General features: G+C 36.4%; 1 protein-coding gene and 1 pseudogene across 3 annotated transcripts in view; one reads left to right on the forward strand and one right to left on the reverse strand.

Annotated features, from left to right (window-relative positions):
* Positions 1–6,586, reverse strand: part of LOC109271734 (serine/threonine-protein kinase Chk1-like) — an 85,588-nt pseudogene extending 79,002 nt beyond the window's left edge.
* The window catches only part of CRISP2 (cysteine rich secretory protein 2), a 38,084-nt gene continuing 23,894 nt past the window's right edge, over positions 6,567–20,756 (forward strand). For 2 of the 3 annotated variants that reach the window (XM_053904809.1, XM_019457380.2), the window contains exons 1-6: positions 6,567–6,699; positions 7,552–7,652; positions 8,967–9,003; positions 10,667–10,737; positions 16,566–16,682; positions 17,605–17,692. In XM_053904809.1, coding sequence (XP_053760784.1) covers positions 10,669–10,737; positions 16,566–16,682; positions 17,605–17,692 — 274 coding nt within the window. In that variant the 5' untranslated portion in view covers positions 6,567–6,699; positions 7,552–7,652; positions 8,967–9,003; positions 10,667–10,668. Of the gene's footprint in view, positions 6,700–7,066; positions 7,173–7,551; positions 7,653–8,966; positions 9,004–10,666; positions 10,738–16,565; positions 16,683–17,604; positions 17,693–20,756 lie in introns of those variants that run through there. The other variant, XM_019457382.2, reaches the window with a different exon arrangement.

Here is a 20,756-nt window from a genome sequence, read left to right on the forward strand (position 1 = left end):
TCAGGCTAGCATTACCTTATGCCAAAGGCAGACAAAGATATCACAAAAGAATAGAAAACTACATACTATTATTTCTCATGAACATAGATACAACATTTAAAAAGGATTATACACCATAAGAAAGTGAAGTTATTGAAGGAATAAAGTGTTATTTCAACATTTATAAATCAATTAATGTCGTATACCATTTTAAAATAAAGGTATCATATATTTAGATATGCAAAAATGCATAAAAAGATGCAAAAAATACACTTGACAAAATTCAACACCTTTAATGAAAACAATTTTCAGAAAACTGGGAATAGAAGGTATCTTCCTCATCTTAATAAGAAATATTTTACAAAATCCTCCAGCTAGCCTTATATGTAGTAGTGAACAACTGAATTCTTTCTTTATATTATAGGTGAAAACAATATTAAAGTATTTTTTAATCTGGAATCCCCTAACAGTAATAAAGCAAAGCTATCAGTTTGCACCACTTTGTTCACATTGCAAGTGAACTGCCAATGCAGTAAAATAAAGAAGAAGAAAATAAAAGCATACAGAGTGGAAAAGGGCACTGGGTAGGTGTCCAGAGACCAAGGTTCCAATCTTGCTCTCCCTGGACTACGTACATGTAACCTTGGGGGAAGATGGCAGAGTAGAAGGACCCTAAGCTCACCTTGTCCCACAGATACAACTAGATAACATTCACATCAGTGTAAATAACCCAGAAAATGATCCAGAGACTGCAGAACAAACCTCACAACTAAAAGTAGGGGGGATGCCACATCAAAAAAAGTTAAGAAGGGTGAAGACACGGTTTGGGAGTGAAATGGACCATGGCCATCCACAGTGGGGAGAGAACCAGTGGCATGAAAAAAGGCAAAAAACAGACTTTCATACTGGGGAGCCCACAAACAGTGAAGACAAATCCCTGTAACATTTGCCTTTGAAAGGGGGCTGAATTTTGTGAATTCTTACAGCCAGGATCAAGACTTAAAGCATACAGTTTTAAAAATCAGTGGGCTCTGTCTCTAGGAGAGCCCAGAGGGCAAGAGGAGGTGAATCCTTGCCCTGAAAGAGCACAACAAACAGCCCATTCAGATACAGCACAGAACCAGCAGTTTAAAAAACACTGGTGGCAGATGGGAGGGAGACTGATTTGTTCATCTCAGAGTGCCGCCTGGAGAGAGATAAATCATGGGAAGACCCCTTTAGGAACAAAGGACCTGGCAAGTGCCATTTCCTTCTCCTGCCCCCCCCCCAGCATAAACAATGGCCACCTGTGGGAAATAAGCACCAACACTCTTACCTAACTTGCTTGCACCAAGCTTGCCCACCCCCTGTATCAGTGGATCCACCCTTCCCAGTCATGCTTGTCTCATTCCTAGCATTGTGTGCCCCCTTCCCCTCCCAGAAGACCACCACAAACTCTGTCAACACCACATCTCCCAACCCTTGTGTTTTGTTGGACCTCAGTTCCTGCAGCAGTGAGGGCAAGTATCATTTCCATGGATGCAGAAAAGGCATTTGACAAAGTACAACATCCATTCATTATAAAAAGCCTCTCCTAAGTAGGTCTAGAGGGAATATACCTTAACATAATAAAGGCCTTCGGGAAAAACTCAGAGCTTTTCCCCTTAGGTCAGGAACAAGACAAGGATGTCCATTCTCAATCCTTTTATTCAACATAGTAATGCAAGTCCTAGCCAAAGAAATTAGACAACATAAAGAAATGAAAGGCATCCAAAGTGGTAAGGAAGAAGTAAAACTCTCACTATTTGCACATGACAGAATACAATATATTTTTTAAAAAAAGACTCCACCAGAAAACTACGAGAACTGATAGGTCAATTCAAGAAATTCACTGGATACAAAACCAATATACAAAAATCTGTTGCATTCCTATACACTAATAATGAAGCACCAGAAAATGAAATTAAGAAAACAACCTCATTTACAGTTGCACCAAAAACAATAAAATATTTAGGAATAACCTAAACTAAAAACATGAAAGATCTGTACTCTGAAAACCATAAAACACTGATGAAAGAAATTCAAGAAGACACCAATAAATGGAAAGACATTCCATGCTCATGGGTTGAAAGAACAAATATTATTAAAATGTCTATATTACCCAAAGCAATCCACAGATTTCATGCAAGCCCTATCAAAATACCAACAGCATTTTTCACAGAGCTAGAACAAGGCCCCTCAAGTTTGTATGGAACCACAAAAGACCTCAAATAATGAAGCAATCTTGAAAAAAGAAAAGCAAAACTGGAGGTATCACAATTTCAGACTTCAAGTTACATTACAAAGCTGTAGTAATTAAAACAGTATGGTACTAGCATAAAAATAGACACATTGATCAGCAGAATAGAACAGAAAACCCAGCAATAAACCCACAACTGATGGTCAATTAATCTTCAACAAAGGAGGAATGAATATACAATGGGAAAAAGACAGTCTCTTCAACAACAGTTATTGGGAAAACTGGACAGCCACATGAAAAGAATGAAACTGGACCACTTTCTTTCACCATACACAAAATTATAAAGTCAGAACGGATTAAAGACCCAAATGTGACACCTGAAACCGTAAAAATACTACAAGAGAGCACAGGAGCTCTGACATCAGCTATAGGGACACTTTTCTAGATCTGTCTCCTGAGGCAAAGAAAGTAAAAGCAAAAATAAACTATTGGGACTACATCAAAACAAAAAGCTTCTGAACAATGAAGGAAACAACAACTAAAAGGCAGCATACAGAATGGGAGAAGACATTTGCAAATGACACATCTGATAAAGGGCTAGTATCCAAAATGTATAAAGAATTGATTATAACTCAACACGCCAAAAACAAATAATCCAATTAAAAATGGACAGAAGACATGAACAGACATTTCTCCAAAGAAGACATACCAATGGTCAACAGACACGTGAAAAGATGTTCAACATCACTCATCATCAAGGAAATGCAAATCAAAACTACAGTGAGATATCACTTCACAACTGTCAGAATGGCTAAAATAGAAAATAAAAGAAATAACAAGTGTTGAAGAGGTTTTTTGGAAAAAAAAAAAAAAAAGGAACCCTTGTGCACTGTTTGTGGGAATGCAAACCCATGCAGCCATTGTGGAAGACAGTATGGAGGTTTCCAAAAAATTAAAATTAGAATTACCATATGACCCAGTAATTTCATTACTGGGTGTTTACCCATAGCATATGAAAACACTAATTAGAAAATATATACGCACCCCTATATTTTTGCACCATTATTTACAATAGCCAAACTATGGAAGCAGCCCAAGTTTCCACTAATAGATGAATGGATAAAGAAGTGATAAACACACACACACACACACACACACACACACACACACACACACCAGAATATTATTCAGCCATAACTAGAATGAAATCTTGCCATTTGCAGCAACAGGGATAGAGCTAGAGAGCTTAATGCTAAGCAAAATAAGTCAGTCAGAGAGAGACAAATAACATACGGTTTCATTCATATGTGGAATTTAATGAAACAAATGAGCAAAGGGGAAAAAAAGAGAGACAAACCAAGAAATAGACTCTTAAGTATGGAGAACAAACTGATGGTTATCTGAGGAAAGGTGGGTGTGAAGAATGGGTGAAATAGGTGGTGGGGATTAAAGAGTTCACTGACCAAGATGAAAAAATAAATTAAGTGAATAATAATTTTTAAAAAACGAAGAGAAAGGAAAGGTAGAAACTGTCCTTATTTGCAAATTAAAATGATTTTTGTAGAAAACCAAAGGAATCTATAAAATAGCTGTAAGAACTAATAAGCAAGTTTAGCAAGGTCCCTTGTTTACAGGGTGGAGGGGGAGGAGAGTATATTACATGTAAAGGAATAAGGTAAGAATTACAGTGGATTTCTCTGCAAAGTTCATGCAAGATGCTACCCCCAGCTCTCAGGCACTTTCAACACTGCTCCTTTGAGCTCAGCACACTGTTAACTTTTGATTTTACTTGAATATTTAGAAGCACTTGTACTATTCCTTTCAATAGTGGAGTTGTACTTTCAAGTGCCTCAAAACCTACAAGGTTTCTTCTGTTCTGAATTTGCCCTCCATACCAAATTCATCATCAACACTGCTCTTTTAATCTCTTCACATCCCAACCATTTGTTCTATTTCTACTGCTCTAAAATTAATATGGGAAAATGTCATCATCTTCTTATTTTTTCTGTCACCAATTTCTCCACTCTGTGAATCACCCTGCACAACGTTATTAGGTACCTTTTTAAAAAAGTTTTTATTGAAATTCCTAATTTACTAAATTTACTAAATTCCTAAATTCCTAAATTTATTTAGTTAACACACAGTGTAATATTAGGTTCATGTGTATAATATAATGATTCAACACTCCCATACATTCATTATACAGTGCTCATCACAAGAAGTGCACTCCTTCATCCCCACCTCTTTAACCCAGCCCCCACCCACCTCCCCTCTGGTAACCATCAGTCTATTCCCTGTAGTTGAGAGTCCATTTCTTTGTTTGCCTCTCTTTTTTTTTTCCCCTGTGCTCATTTGTTTTTTTTTCTTAAATTCAACATATGAGTGAAATCATATAGTATTTTTTCCTCTGATTTATTTTGCTTAGCATAATACTCTCTAGCTCCATTCATGTCATTGCAAATGGCAACATTTCTTTCCTTTTTTGTGGCTGAGTAATATTCCATTCTGAAACTTTTATAAAATAATATTTGATCATAAAATTTCCCAACACTCAATGAAAGTACATCCCATGTTATATAAAGAAGCAAATCTTGTTAGACTTCTACACAAAGTTATGCAACATTTTCACCAGCCTATCATTCTGACTTATATACACCTTATGATACATTGATTTGTCTGTTTCTGCCCTTCCAAACAAGTGTTCTAAACTTTTTTTTTCTAATCCAGCCATGCACATTTTTCAAAGAAGTTCAAGTGTCACTCCACCATCTAATTTTTATCCAGATTGTATCAGCTCAAAATTCCTAATTATTGTAGATATTTCCTATTCCAGCTACTTAGAACTAAACGGGACTACCTGGTAATGTTCATGTGTATGTATTTTTCCTACAGTACTATATGTCTTAGAGGAAAGTGTGCCTTTTTCTCTGAATTCCCTAAGAATCTAGGCCAAGTCAATATATATATTTTCTCAACAAATATTTATAAATTATTACTCAGGTAACTGGTATCATGCTAGTCTTGACATATAGCAATAATCTATAGAGATACAGTCCATTTTTCAAATACATATTTACTCACAATATCTATCACTACCACACTCAAGTTGCTCTCATTTTGACATCATCAATGGGAACAGGTAATAATTATAGGTATGCTGTCTCCCACAATGAAAAATAGGATATTCACAGTAAATTATAGACTGTTATAGGATAACAATGAATTGTGTTGTACTAATAAAAAAACAAATGGGCTAAGCAATACTATTTATAAATAAATGAGTAGCAACTATGTGGATATAAGTAATTGAAATGTTAAATTAATAATCTAAGCAAGACACAATGAAAACATGAATATAACAGTGAGAAAGATAGATCCGGGGCTGGATTTTGTAAACATTCAGAAGGGCAAACTGTCAGGAGTTAACTTTGATTGAACGTAACCATAAGAGTAAATCAGGCTAGGATGACTTCTAAATTCTGAAGTTTTTAGTTAGTGGTACTTGAACTAAAAGAGCAGTACAAGAGAGTTAAAATAACGTCTGTGCACTGGGCACTTGGAATTTTAACACTGCCAGGGGAAAATGACACTCAGCACTATGAGACATGGCAGTTTGCTATAGTCTCAAAGGTTGGAATGAGAAATTTCAAGCCTCTTCGCAGGGGGTACAGAGAACTAACGTGTGATGCACATTGATCCTTGGTTTATCATCTTTTGACCAAATGTATTCTTGGTGTGATGAATTCATTCATTCCTTTAAATCTTGAAAACAACTAAGCATTGAAGAAAATGCATCTATTACTCATCTGCCATCTGTGAAGACAGACAATAAATACATCTTCAACCAAGGCCAGATATGCCCGCTGCACTTGAAGCCACCGGTCTTGGATCAGGAATTCTGGGCATTTTCCTAAGACCTGTTCCTGTTACTCTTGTTGAATTTCTTCACTACAAACCATTTTGGCAGGGAAGAAGAGAAGGAACACTAAGTTTGTTTAACTAAACTAAGTTTGAACACTAGGTTTGTTTATAAGCAAACCTGCAAAAGGTCCTCTTTATGTAACCCTGAATACACTATTGTACCAGACTGGTATTGCACTGAAAACTTAAGGTATCTATGGCCTTTACCAATCTGCTCTTTAAATGCTGACCTGTGTTAACTCAGGAACTCTTGTATGAAAAGGAGCGCCTCCTTTTTCAGTCACCCCTTGCATTTTGAATCCTGGTATTATTTCCATCTTCTTCCTAGGGTTCAATTGTGGGAGCAGACATTTCCCTTCCTCAAGGGAAGGTGTGCAAGATTTTTTCCGCGCGCCATTGGAAGGGAGGCGGTTGTAGGAATTCAGTAAGCTGACGACTGCGCTGAGGGCACAAAGCCCGTGACGTAGCTCCTCGCTCACACCTGCTTGGATGAGTATCTTACTCTCGCTGTCCAAGCAGCGAGCAGCAGCCTCTCTCTGGCTCCGTCCACCCTGCAGGAAGATCTGGGCTCTGGAGCCAGGGTAAGACTTGCAGCAGTCTGGGAAAGGCAATGATCAGGGCCCGGGGGGTGGGGTGAAGACGAGAGAGAAAGACCTGTGGGGTGAGGAGTCTTCTGGTCCTCCGTGCCTCTTCTGGGACTCTGGTGGGCACATCGGCTGATCAGTGCAGATGCACGCAGAGTTTCGGTTTTGTTGCATATCTCTGATCCACCGAAGATTTTCAACATGCCTCTTGATGTTTATCCAGTTGGAACTCTTTACCTGTCTTTTAAGAATCATTCCATTTACATGAAATGCTCTGATTCATAGCTGAAGCCTGAAGTCATTTGTAAATCAGGCCTTTCATGAGGTCAAATTAAGAACTTCAGTTTTTTATTTCTGTTTTGAATGCACTGTTATTAGGAACTATATATTGCAGGCAATTAGAATGATGGCTGTTGACTCTTCTGTACTACATGTCATCTACTGGCTTCCAGGAAAAGACATGAAGACATGTAGGTGTGACCCCAAATCCATGTAGTAAAAGGTTACTCTGCGGGTGACTACTTATAGAAATTATCTTCCAAAGAGTGTATAAGGATTTGGGAATCTGGAAGATATACTGTGATATTCCAAGGAAGTCAGTCAGTCAATAGTTAATCAAACTTGTTTAAGAAGCCCACTTCTTTGCTACTGTTTGAAAGAAATACCAAGATATCAAAATATAATCTGATCTCAGAAGGATTCTTGATGGGTAAGATCAAATAAATTAAAATTACTAATATTAGTAATACTAAGCACAGTTAAGCTTTAGGTTTGTGACAGAGATGATTAATACTACTTATTTATGCTTTCCATCTTTATTTTAAATATTGTCTTTTTCCCCTATTCTAGGATTATGAAACTGAACATCATGCTCTTCCTACAGACACCGTAGAACGATGTCATCCCAGTCTTAAAACACCTGCAAGAAAGGGGACAGTACTTTTCCATTAGTAAGTAGCAAGGGGGAAATGGCAGCCAACTTTTCAGCTCTGTATGAATGTGGATTTTGCCATTGCTTTCATTGATGCAACAAAGATGATTATAGGTTGGGTAAGTGACGGGGAGGGAACAGGAGAGTGGTAGGGAGGAATATGTGGCATCATAGTCTGTTGAATTATGGAATTGTGGATCATCTAATATAATCCCATTGAATGATTGAGCTATATAAAATTACCCAGCTAATGTGTATATCTATCAATGAGCTGATGAGGATGCAACAGTCCAGATGTTAGAACATTTTTTTTAAAGTTACAAGATTCTTAGTAGACCTGGGCCTTGAACATTTGAATCTCCGATGAGATGATGATGATTTTTTTTCCTATGATACCCAGATGTAAAAACAGATCTTATGACACTTCTAAAATTAGAAATTGAGTCAAACAACATGCATTTATGGAAAGATCTTACAATCTCAGCAAACTATCACACATTGTAAAGGATCATCATAAAAATATTAATAATTTCCATTTACTGAGTATTATATTGAAGACACAATGTTAGGTGCTTTATGTATGTTGTGCCACACCCTTTGCAAACCAAAGCTGTTGATGTGATAGTCCCCATTTTACAGCAGAGAACCCTGATGCTCAGGATTTCTGAGAACTGATGGTTTCTAAAAATTTTTTTTTTTTAACGGTTATTTATTTTTGAGACAGAGAGAGACAGAGCATGAATGGGGGAGGGGCAGAGAGAGAGGGAGACAAAATCGGAAGCAGGCTCCAGGCTCTGAGCCATCAGCCCAGAGCCCCACGCGGGGCTCGAACTCACGGACCACGAGATCGTGACCCGGGCTGAAGTCGGACACTGAACCGACTGAGCCACCCAGGAGCCCCGAGAACTGATGGTTTCTAAAGACTATGTTTAATAAGCCATAGAAAGTTGCTAATTGGGAATTAAAAGAAAGCTGAGCCACAGAAGTTCAACTGTAAGGTAGGACGCTTGTTACCTTCACAATGATTAACCAGTCATCAGTGGTTATTATAAAAATACTAGGTCAAAAAAGCAGCATCTAAAAGAGGGGGCGGGGCTGGTTAGGGAGGGAAGGCATGCTGTATTAACTTGTGTTAAAAGCTGTATGGAAACTAAATAATATCAAGAGCAATGCCAGACAACTAGCAATGAAATTTGAATATATGGGTGTGAAAAATTCTGTTTCAGAAATCTATTCATTTAGGTTTACTTGCACAACCAGAATTTGCTAAAATATAAATAGACGTAACATGTATTGTGTTCTAAGGTTCTCTCCACCTCCCTTCTTTCTACAGATAAAGCAAATACTTCATCCTGCTCTGAGAACCAACAGTAAGTGATAACTCATTTATTTTAATGTGAACATTTATGTGTCAGTCATCTTTGTTTTTCCAGTGGTAAAAATAATATATTTAATACGTTTATCTATGATTTTCAAAACGTTATGGATAAATTTTTATTAAGAGAATCAAGTTAATTTTACTCTTTACTCATTTTATCAAGTTGAAACCCAAATTAATTCTTTACACTTCAGCTTAAAATAGATAATAGAATTCTCGTGTTTGACTTCAAAACAATTATTCTAGAACCATCTTAACTAGAAGAAATGTAAATATGGCAAATTGCATATATTATATACTTCCATATTGATAATTTTTGCTATGAACATGCATTGTTATGTATTAATACAGGTATTATTAAAATAGGGATGAGTGCCTCCAGTGTGCTACAAAATGATTGCTTTTCTCAGATGAAAACAATGTTCCTGTCAATGTGCATTGGCTTTGACCTTACTTGGTTGAAGGTTAATTTCTGAAGTTACTTAAGAACTTACCATTGGCATAGATAAATTAGCCTAATCTTCAATTTCTTCATCTGTAAAATATAGCCATACTCACCAAGGTATGATGGTGAAATTAGACATCAAGTTTTGCATTGCACTGTCAATAAATGTTCATTCCTCTCCTTTTTGTGAGCACATTATTGAGGATAAAGGGAATACAGGGAACAGGTATCAGTTGTCTACTATTTACTCATCAATAAGTCCTGAGAAGTACCACAGATAAATTGTTCAGAGTTTTCTTTCTCTTCAAGAATTTGGGTGTACCAATCTCACATGAAGAACACAAATCAATGTAGCATTCCCTTAGTTTACAAAGTTAGTAATTTATATGACTAACTGCCAGAAGATCAGTGCTTATTTAAGCTTAGTGGGTTTGTTGCTTTGCCTAAAGGACCAAGAATTTTTTTTGACATACTGAGAAAGGACAACATGGGCCACCCAATGTTGAATGCCTTTTAAAAAGTTAGTGAATATATTAAACAACTTTTATACCAAATCATGAGTTCAGCAAATTTGGACAGGCTAGATTTTCAATATATTATTTGTATTTTATTTTTTTATACAGGTAAATTTGAGATATAGACAAGTATAAGGAATAAAATCAAAATAATTTCTAATCCCTCTGCTGGGGAAATAACCACTAATAAAGTGTACATTTATTTCTGTATAATAATAATCTTGGAATCTTGATTAAAGTCATATGTCAATAAAAGAACAAACAGTTCTGGTTTTTATAGAACACCAAGAGATGGTGCACATTGAAAATAAACTTTCCCCAAAGATTGGGATTATTAATCAATACAGTATCAATTAACTCTGAAGAAATCTGGTTTTCCATATTTTTAATGGATTTTAATGGAGCAATAGAGCTGAGCAGAAACATGGAGATATATTCCTAACCTTTATAGGTATACTTCAAGAGCGTCAGACAAGTGTTTCAATTTATTTTTTATTGTCCCTATCAGTGACAAAGTTGATTCCACTATGATTTTGCTTGCACCAGATGAAATCTTGTTACATTTCTCATGAATTTGGGAATTACAGTTCCATTAAAATAGCCAAGATCATTACATTGTTTTTTTCCTTATAGTCAGAGGTCTATGTACTACATATTTTAATGCAGAACTTTGCTCTCTTTGATTTACTTTCCAGCAATGGCTGTATTCCCGATAGTGTTGTTTCTGGCTGCTGTGCTGCTTCCATCTTTACCCACAGAAGCAAAGGTAAAGTTAAATTGTAAAATCTTTCTAAAGCTATCCAGGTATCTTTCGGGATGGCTAGGTCCTTTGAGAGTAGAAGGGGCAAGAGTGGACATCACAAAGTACTGATTGGTAGCTCAGATCCCTTAACACAATTATCTAGATGACATTCTAAGGCTGAGCTCTCCAATACAGCAGCCACTAGTCATATGTGGCTAATGAACACAATGTGGCTTGTCCAAAACAAGATATACTGTAAGTATAAAATACACACTAGATTTTAAAGATGTAGTACTGAAAAAGAAGGAGGAGGAGGAGGGGGAGAAAATATATTCAATAACTAACTTAGATATTCAAAACTCGATGGAATTATATTTTAGATAATTAAATAATGTATTAGGTCTAAGGGCTGTTGTAAGAAATAAATGCAAGCTATGTGGCTTAGAACAACAGAAATTTATTCTGTCACAGTTCTGGAGACCAGAAGCTTAAAATTTAGATGTCGGCAGGGCCACACTCCCTCTGGAGGATCGAGAGGGAAATCTGTTGTCTGTTTTTCTTTTAGCTTCAGGTGGCTTCCACCAGTCACTGGGATTACTAGGCTTGTGGCTATATCACTTACTCTCTACCTTCCCTTCTCCTTTCTGTGTCTCTTATAAGGGTACTTGTCATTTGATTTAGACCCTACTTGAATAATAATAATCTTGAATAATCCAGGATGATTTAATATTGAGATCCTAAACATAATTATATCTACAAAGACTCTTATCTAGATAAGGTCACATGGACAGAATCTGGGGATTAGGACGTAGACATACAATTTTTGTAGACTTCTAGTCAACTCATTACAAATAAAATTTATTATTTAAAATAATGTGAATACATTAAAAAACCATACACCACAATAAAGTAGCATTTATTTCCAGGATGCAAGTGTGGTTCAATATTTGCAAAACAATCAATGTGAATCATGTGATTAAGAGAAAGAATAAAAAATATACAATAATTTCAATAATTCTAAAAAAAAAATTGACGAAGTACAACATCCTTTCATGATAAAAAGCCTTTGGAAAGTAAGTCTGGAGAGAACACAAGATAATAAAGGCCTTATGTGAAAACTCACAGCAACATCATACTCAATGGTGAAAAAATGAGAGCTTTTCCCCTTAGGTCAGGAATAAGATAAGAATGCCCTCTATCACCACTTTTTATTCCACATAGTAGTGTAAGTCCTCACCACAGAAATTAGACAACATAAAGAAATGAAAGGCATCCAAATTGGTAAGGAAGAAGTAAAACTCTCACTATTTGCACATGACAGAATACTATATATAGAAAACCTGAAAGACTCCACCAAAAAAACTACTAGAACTGATAGGTCAATTCAGGAAAGTCACAAGATACAAAATCAATATACAGAAATCTGTTGCATTCCTATACATTAATAATGAAGCATCAGAACGTGAAATTGAAAAAACAATCTCATTTACAGTTGCACCAAAAACAATAAAATATTTAGGAATAAACTTAGCCAAAGACATGAAAGACCCATACTCTGAAAACTATAAAATGCTGATAAAAGAAATTCAAGAGGACACTAACAAATGGAAAGACATTCCATGCTCATGGGTTGGAAGAACAAATATTATTAAAATGTCTATATTACCCAAAGCAATCCACAGATTTCATGCAAGCCCTATCAAAATACCAACAGCATTTTTCACAGAGCTAGAACAAGGCCCCTAAAATTTGTATGGAACCACAAAAGACCTCAAATAGCCAAGCAATCTTGAAAAAGAAAAGTAAAACTGGAGGTATCACAATTTCAGACTTTAAGTTACATTACAAAGCTGTAGTAATTAAAACAGTATGGTACTGGCATAACAATAGACACATTGATCAACAGAATAGAACAGAAAACCCAGCAATAAACCCACAACTGACGGTCAATTAATTTTCAACAAAGGAGAAATGAATATACAATGGGAAAAAGACAGTCTCTTCAACAACTGTTGTTGGGAAAACTGGACAGTCACATGAAAAAGTATGAAACTGGACCACTTTCTTTCACCATACACAAAATTATAAACTCAAAATGGATTAAGGACCCTAATGTGACACCTGAAACCATAAAAATACTACAAGAGAGCACAGGAGGTAATGCCTCTGACATCAGCTGTAGGGACACTTTTCTAGATCTGTCTCCTGAGGCAAAGAAAGTAAAAGCAAAAATAAACTATTGGGACTACATCAAAACAAAAAGCTTCTTAACAGTGAAGGAATCAACACAACTAAAAGGCAGCCTAGAGAATGGGAGAAGACATTTGCAAATGACATATCTGATAAAGGGTTAGTATCCAAAATATATAAAGAACTGATACAACTCAACATGCCAAAAACAAATAATCCAGGGGCGCCTGGGTGACTCAGTTGGTTAAGCATCTGACTTCAGCTCAGGTCCTGATCTCACTGTCTTTGAGTTTGAGTCCCGCCTCCGGTTCTGTGCTGACAGCTCAGAGCCTGGAGTCTGCTTCAGATTCTGTGTCTCCCTCACTGCCCCTCCCCAACTCACACTCTGTGTCTCTCACACTCAAAAATGAATAAATGTTTAAAAAAAATTTTTTAATAATAATCCAATTGAAAATGGACAGAAGAGGAGTGCTTGGGTTGTGCAGTCAGTTAAGTGTCCAACTTCAGCTCAAGGCATGATCTCTCAGTTCGTGGGTTCAAGCCTTGCATCAGGCTCCGTGCTGACAGCTCAAAGCCTGGAGCCTGCTTCTGATCCTGCATCTCCTTCTCTCTCTGCCCCTCCCTCATTCATACACAGTTTCTCTCTGTCTCAAAAAATAAATAAACATTAAAAAAATTTTTTTAAATGGACAGAAGACATGAACAGACATGTCTATAAAAAAGACATACCAATGGTCAACAGACACATGAGAAGATGTTCAACATCACTCATGATCAGAGAAATGCAAATCAAGGCTGCAATGAGATACCACCTGACACCAGTCAGAATGGCTAAAATAAAAAAACACAAGAAACAAGTGTTGGAGAGGTTTTTGAGAAAAAGGAACCCTTGTGTACTGTTGATGTGAATGCAAACTGGTGCAGACACTGTGGAAAACAGTATGGAGGTTTCCAAAAAATTAGAATTACCATGTGACTCAGTAATTTCACTACTGGATATTTACCCATAGAATATGAAAACACTAATTAGAAAATATATATGCACCGCTGCATATATCATTATTTACAATAGTCAAACTATGAAAGCAGCCCAAGTGTCCACTGATAAATGAATGGATAAAGAAGATGTAGCATATATATATATATATATATATATATATATATATATATATATATATTCAGCCATAAAAAAAGTATTAAATTTTACCATTTGCAGTAACAGGGATAGATCTAGGGAGTATAATGCTAAGTGAAATAAGTCAGTCAGAGAAAGACAAATACCATATGATTTCACTCACGTGGAATTTAAGAAACAAAACAAATGAACAAAGGAAAAAAGAGTGAGCAAGCAAGAGAGAGAGAGAAACCAAGAAACAGACTCTTAACTATACAGAACAGATGGTTACCAGAGGGGAGGTGGGTGAGGAAATGAGGAAAATAGGTGATGGGAATTAAAGAGTACACTTATTAGGGCAGTTGGGTGGTTTAGTCAGTTAAGCATCTGACGCTTGATTTTAGCTCAGGTCATGATCCCAGTTTGTGAGATAAAGCTCCCCTTTGGGCTCAATGCTGACAATGCAAAACTTGCTTCGAATTCTCTCTCTCCCTCTCTCTCTCTCCCCTCCCCCTGTTTGCATGTTCTAAATAAATAAATAAATAAATAAATAAATAAATAAATAAACAAACAAACATTTAAAGAGTACATTTATCATGGTGAATAAGATATAAATATATATATAAAAGAAAATAATATTATCTGCTTCTTATTTTATTTTTTTTAAATGTGACCACCAAAAAGTTAAAATTACATATTATGCTTGAATTGTTTTTCTAATGGACCCATGGTCTATGATTTAAAAAGTAAATGATAGTCTTCTCCCCACAAGCTCTTTTCTTATTTACTTTTTAAAATTCATATCAGTGTGATCTCAAAAAGAAATTAACAATACCATAACCCTAAATTAACACAACTTCATGTATCACCATGTTTAATTTTCATCATTACTGTATGGTAAAAATATACCAATTTTTTACATTAAAAAAAATGTACAACCTCTTGGGGCACCTGGGTGGCTCAGTCGGTTGAGCGTCCAACTTCAGCTCAGGTCATGATCTCACGGTCCGTGAGTTCAAGCCCCACATTGGGCTCTGTGCTGTCAGTTCAGAGCCTGGAGCCTGCTTTGGATTCTGTGTCTCCCTCTTTCTCTGCCCCTCCCCACTCGCGCTCTGTCTCTCTCTCTCAAAAAATGAATAAACGTTAAAAAAAAATTTTTTTAATGTACAACCTCTAAAGGTCTTAGTGTTTGTTTTGCTTTGTTATTCATGCTCATAGACTTGGTATGTGAGAGCCCTACTCTTGAACTCAACTCTTACAATTAGAATAAGCTACTTTGAAGAAGTGGTATATATATACAATGGAGTATTACTCAGCAATCAAAAAGAATGAAATCTTGCCATTTGCAACTACGTGGATAGAACTAGAGGGTATTATGCTAAACAAAATTAGTCATAGAAAGACAAATATCATATGACTTCACTCATATGAGGACTTTAAGACACAGAACAGATGAACACAAGGGAAGGGAAGCAAAAATAATATAAAAACAGGGAGGGAGACAAAACATAAGAGACTTAAATATGGAGAACAAACAGAGGGTTACTGGAGGGGTTATGGGAGGGGGGATAGGCTAAATGGGTAAGGGGAATTAAGGAATCTACCCCTGAAATTATTGTTGCACTATATGCTAACTAACTTGGATGTAAATTAAAAAAAAATAAGATATAATAAGCTACTTTGCTTAAATAATCCCAAGAACAAAATCCATCATCCTTTTCAATGATTGGAGGGTATGTGTCCATATAAAGTGTCTATCTCTTGATCAGAAAATCTCTGAATGTGAGAAGCTCTGGTCATTGCTGTTTCCCCACCTTTCTTTAACCCTTCTCTTAGAAGAGGACATCCAAGGACCACAGAATGCTAGGACTAGAACTCATCAGACCAGAGAATCCTGACACTGGGTCAAAACTCATTTGGCATTCCGTAATACAGATTTTAAGATTCCTTTAAACTCCAAGATGAAACTTGAGCTCCACCCTTATCCTATCTGCTGCAGCCTGATCGAATATGAATGAATGTGTCTTAATGTTCCTATAGTGTGCCTTTGTGGTTATAAAATATTATCACTTATATGTCTATAAAAAGCATAGAGAAGGTGAAGAAAACCATATGGGGCAGAAGGTAGGTAAAGAATCTTATTAGCAAACATTTAGTGATTCAAAAGAGCAAAATATATCTCTCTTTTAAATAATTTTGTAAATGAAGACCAGGAAATGACCAGAGATATAACAAAGGATTGGGAAGGACCATAAAGGAGAAAAAGCACATTAAGAGTTCCTTGAAACTAGAAATTGGCGTCTGTGGCCTCAGAGGAGATTTTAAGTTATCATGCCATGAATTTTATTCTCACTCTTGAAGCTTCAAGTTACTTCTTTTCTATTTGTCACAGCTTTGGCTCAGGTCCATTGGCAATTCTTAACAACTACTATGAGCCTGAACTGAATGCTCTTTAAAGTGATCTTTGTTCCTTCAAATTAACTTAGCCCCCACCATACGCAATTTTAACAAATGTTAAAAAGATAACTTTAATTTTATTTCTCTTTAGGATCCATCCTTTACTGCCTTGTTAACCACTCAAACTCAAATCCAAAAAGAGATTGTAAATAAACATAATGAATTAAGGAAATCAGTTTCTCCACCTGCCAGCAACATGCTGAAGATGGTAAGAAGCAGTGATAAAGCCTAGTGGTATGAATCAGTGGTGGTAAGAGCAGGGAGCTGGTACTGGCATTTCTTAAGAACCTTGTGACTTACAAAGTTTTATGTCTGTTTTGCTATTTAATTTGAACTGCACTATGAGAAAAATAGAAATTAATTTTCCTTTGTAATGGTTAAATGATTTGTCAACGTTATAGGGCTTATTAAGTTGGGAAAGGCAAAAACTAGAAGCCAAATCTTCAGACATCAAATGTGAAGCCATTTTGTTCACTATCCACTTTAGTCTAAGATAATGGAGTCCCCTTTCCCTCATATATTTTATTTTTTGTAAGTAATCTCTATGCCCATGTGGGGCTCAAACTCAGGACTCCAAGATCAAGAGTCATATGCTCTACCAACTGAGCCAGCCTGGCACCCCCTAGGAGTCCCCTTTCCTTCAAAATCAGTGCCATTTAGGGTAGTCCAGGGAATAGTCCAAAAAAGCTAGATATCTCCCATTTGAATGTAATGGGCTATGATTGAAATTGGGAACAATCTAGGCCTATTCATTACTAAGGAAATATAATTCAAGACTTCACATGTTGAGTACTTAGAGTAGCCCCATTACTAAAAATCCTATGTGTGGTTCCTATACAATCATAAATTGCCAGATATTATTTTATTAGATATTTCTCTCAGTAGACACTTCATTTATGAACTTCTTTTCATGTAGAAATTGGCACTGGAGCAGATACACACACACACACACACACACACACACACACACACACACACACCTAACAAACAGGTCTTCTGATACCACTGACAATTAGATAATATACCTAGGGAAGTTTAAAGTAGTGCAAATCAACCGACCAAGTATGTTATAAAGCATATGCTTCTTTGGAGTTGAATCTCTAAGTGTATTTTTTTCTTGTGACATTTAGGAATGGAACAGAGAAACAGCAGCAAATGCCCAAAAATGGGCAAACAAGTGCACTTTAGAACACAGCAATGCAGAAGACCGAAAAACCAGTACGTAAATGAGCAAATATCTGTTAAATAAGTGAACAAATAAAATAATATTGCAAAATATTATGGAACATCAAATAGAATGGAACATTCTGGGACCTTGTAAGAAGATCTAGTAAATAAATGTTGCTTATACTGCTCTTCTTAAAATCAAAGTATCTGTATAGAGAGACATCCTTATAAGTGCCATTTTGTGCTTTTGATTTTTTACATTATGCAAATAATTTCTAAAGCAACACTTCATTTGTTCCTCTCAACCAGCTCATGAGTCAACAGTCAACAGTCATCATTTCTCTAACTTTAAAGATTAGGGACATGGGAGAAATGACCTAAGAGCACATTCTGAAGTTGTATAGCCAGGCTTATTGATTTCTAATCCACTGCCCTTTTTGTGATATTGTGTAAGTGTTTGGCATTTTCATATCTCTTCTTTTATATTTATAAAATATACTAAATTGTTATTTTTTCTCTGAATTTTACTCTGAAAATACTTAAAGCTTTTAGAATCATGATGAATACTTTGCATATATTGATTAAGTTTTCAAGTTTTGCTAACTACGTTGTATGGACTGTGGGCTTATTTGCATAGATAATATATTATACTCAAAAACTATACAATATCTTATCAAGGGTTATAAAAACTATGAAAGAAAAATACTTTTATGCATAAATCTTACATAAAATAATTATTTACATTATCAAACATAATACATTTAGGCAACTCAGTTTGAAAGTAATGAATTTTTACCTGTATTTTCATTATAATTATCGCTTATATTGTTGATGCTAATCTGTTAAAAATTGTGAAGAGAATGATGGTTTTCAGTAGAAGATGAAAACAAATGGTCTTAATGATGCAAATCTACATGGTTAGAGTCTTCGTTTATTTCTTCCATATTGAAGGTGATAGCCAAGAATACCTTATACTTGCTTTAAGCAGTATGTAGACCTTATATTTCAAGCTACCAAAATGTAAATATTATTTGAGATCTTGAAAAGATAGAGAAGGGGCACCTGGGTGGCTCAGTTGGTTAAGCATCCGACTTCGGCTCAGGTCATGATCTCACAGTTAGTGAGTTCGACCCCCGCGTCAGGCTCTGTGATGACACCTCAGAGCCTGGAGCCTGCTTCGGATTCTGTCTCATTCTCTCTCTGCCCCTCCCCCACTTGTGCTCTGTCTCTCTCTGTCTCTCAAAAATAAGTAAAAATGTAAAAAAAAATGTAAAAAAAAGAAAAGATAGAGAAAATTTCTGGGCAGCAAGACACTTCTTTCTTTTAATTTTATAATGGTAAGAATACTTAACATGCGACCTACACCTTTAACAAATAGTTAAATGTACTATACAATATTGTTGTCTAGGTAAAATGTTGCATAGAAGAATTTATTCATCTGAAATTATTTATCTTATTTATCTGAAACTTTATGCCCATTGATTGGTGACTTCTCATTTCTCCTTTCCCCCATCCCTGGCTACCACTATTCTACTCTTTGATTCTATGAATTTGACTATTTTAGGTACTTCTTGTAAATGGAATCATGTAGTAGTTGTCTGTCTATGACTGGCTTATTTCAGTTAACATTTTCAAGATCCATCCATATTGTCTCACCCAAATGTAGAATTTCCTTCCTTTGTAAGGATGAGTGACATCCATTGTATGTATATGTGTCTTTTTGTTCATCCATTCATCTGTCCATGGATTTTAGGTTGTTTACACATGGTGGCTATTGTGAATGGTGCTGCAATGAACATGAGAATGCTAATATCTCTTTAAGAACCTGATTCCAGTTATTTTGGATAAGTACTCAGAAGTGGTATTACTGGATCATTTGGTAATTCTAGTTTTAATTTTTTGAAGAACCCGTGTACTTTTTTCCATAGCACCTATACCATTTTTATTTCCACCAAAAGTGTACACCATTCCAATTTCTCCACATTCTTCACTCATTGTCCTTTCTCCACCCATCATAAACATCCTTACCGATATAAGGTGATACCTCATTATTTTGATTTGCATTTCCCTGATGATTAGCAACATTGAGCACCTTTTCATATACCTGTTGGTCATTTGTATATCTTTGGAGAATGTCTATTCAAATTGTGGTCAGAAAAGATCCATAGTCAATTCCTCAGGCAGGCCCCTGAAAACAAAGGATCTTTGGGCATTCCAGCCAACTCTTTCCCTATCCAGGAAGAGGCTAGAAGCTTGCGATTTTTATCTCCTCACTCTATGCTGAACAAGGAGGGAAGCTATGGCAAATCTTTATTCTCATGAGCCCCACATCTTGTTATGTGAGGTCTGTTAACATTCTCAGAGAGGCAAGTCAGAAGTCAGTCCTTTGAGCAGCATCTGGAAAATTTGTGGCCCTGGATGCCCAGACCAACTCTTTCCCACCTTTGGGAGAAACAGGCTCTGTTTCTGAGAAAGGGAGAGGAGCCATGGCATCTACCAATCCAAACCACCATCTCTATTGTCCCCAGGGGGCAAGACTGTGACTGCGCCAAACCTGTCAGAGCTCCAAGAATACCAAGACATATGTCAGTTCTTTGGGCAACCTTGGAGAAATTCAGGCATTAGACACACCAATCAACACTTTGTTTCCCAAGGAGGAAACTGAGAACTATAATTTTTCATATGTTTGCTCTGTGCTGAGCCAGGGAGAGGAGATATGATATCTACCAGCCCCAGACACTATCTCCATTCTCCTCCAGGTGGCTAGCCTGTGCCTGACTACCAGAGCTCCAAGACTAACAAGACAGAACCCACCCATCTGGGAAGTTTTCTTTGGGAAAGGTTGGGTGGCTGGACACATAAACCAATTCTTTCCTTCCCCTGGGAGAAGCCAGGAGACATGCGATTTCTTCCTGATCATACGGCAGGCACTGTGCTGAGGGTAGGTATTCTAGCAAGAGGGTGTCCCAATTTCCCTACAGGCTTCAGTGAGTCTGGGCTCATATTTTTCCAGAGTATAGAAGCCTTTCCATTAGTTTGGGAATTCTCACAAGGGCAATTTGCTTGGGAATTGTTGCTGAATCAGTGTGTTTGTTAGGGGAAGGAGAATCCGGGC

Source organism: Panthera pardus, unplaced genomic scaffold (assembly GCF_024362965.1).
Source record: "Panthera pardus isolate Hobbes unplaced genomic scaffold, ASM2436296v1 HiC_scaffold_17, whole genome shotgun sequence".
Lineage (NCBI taxonomy): Eukaryota > Metazoa > Chordata > Mammalia > Carnivora > Felidae > Panthera > Panthera pardus.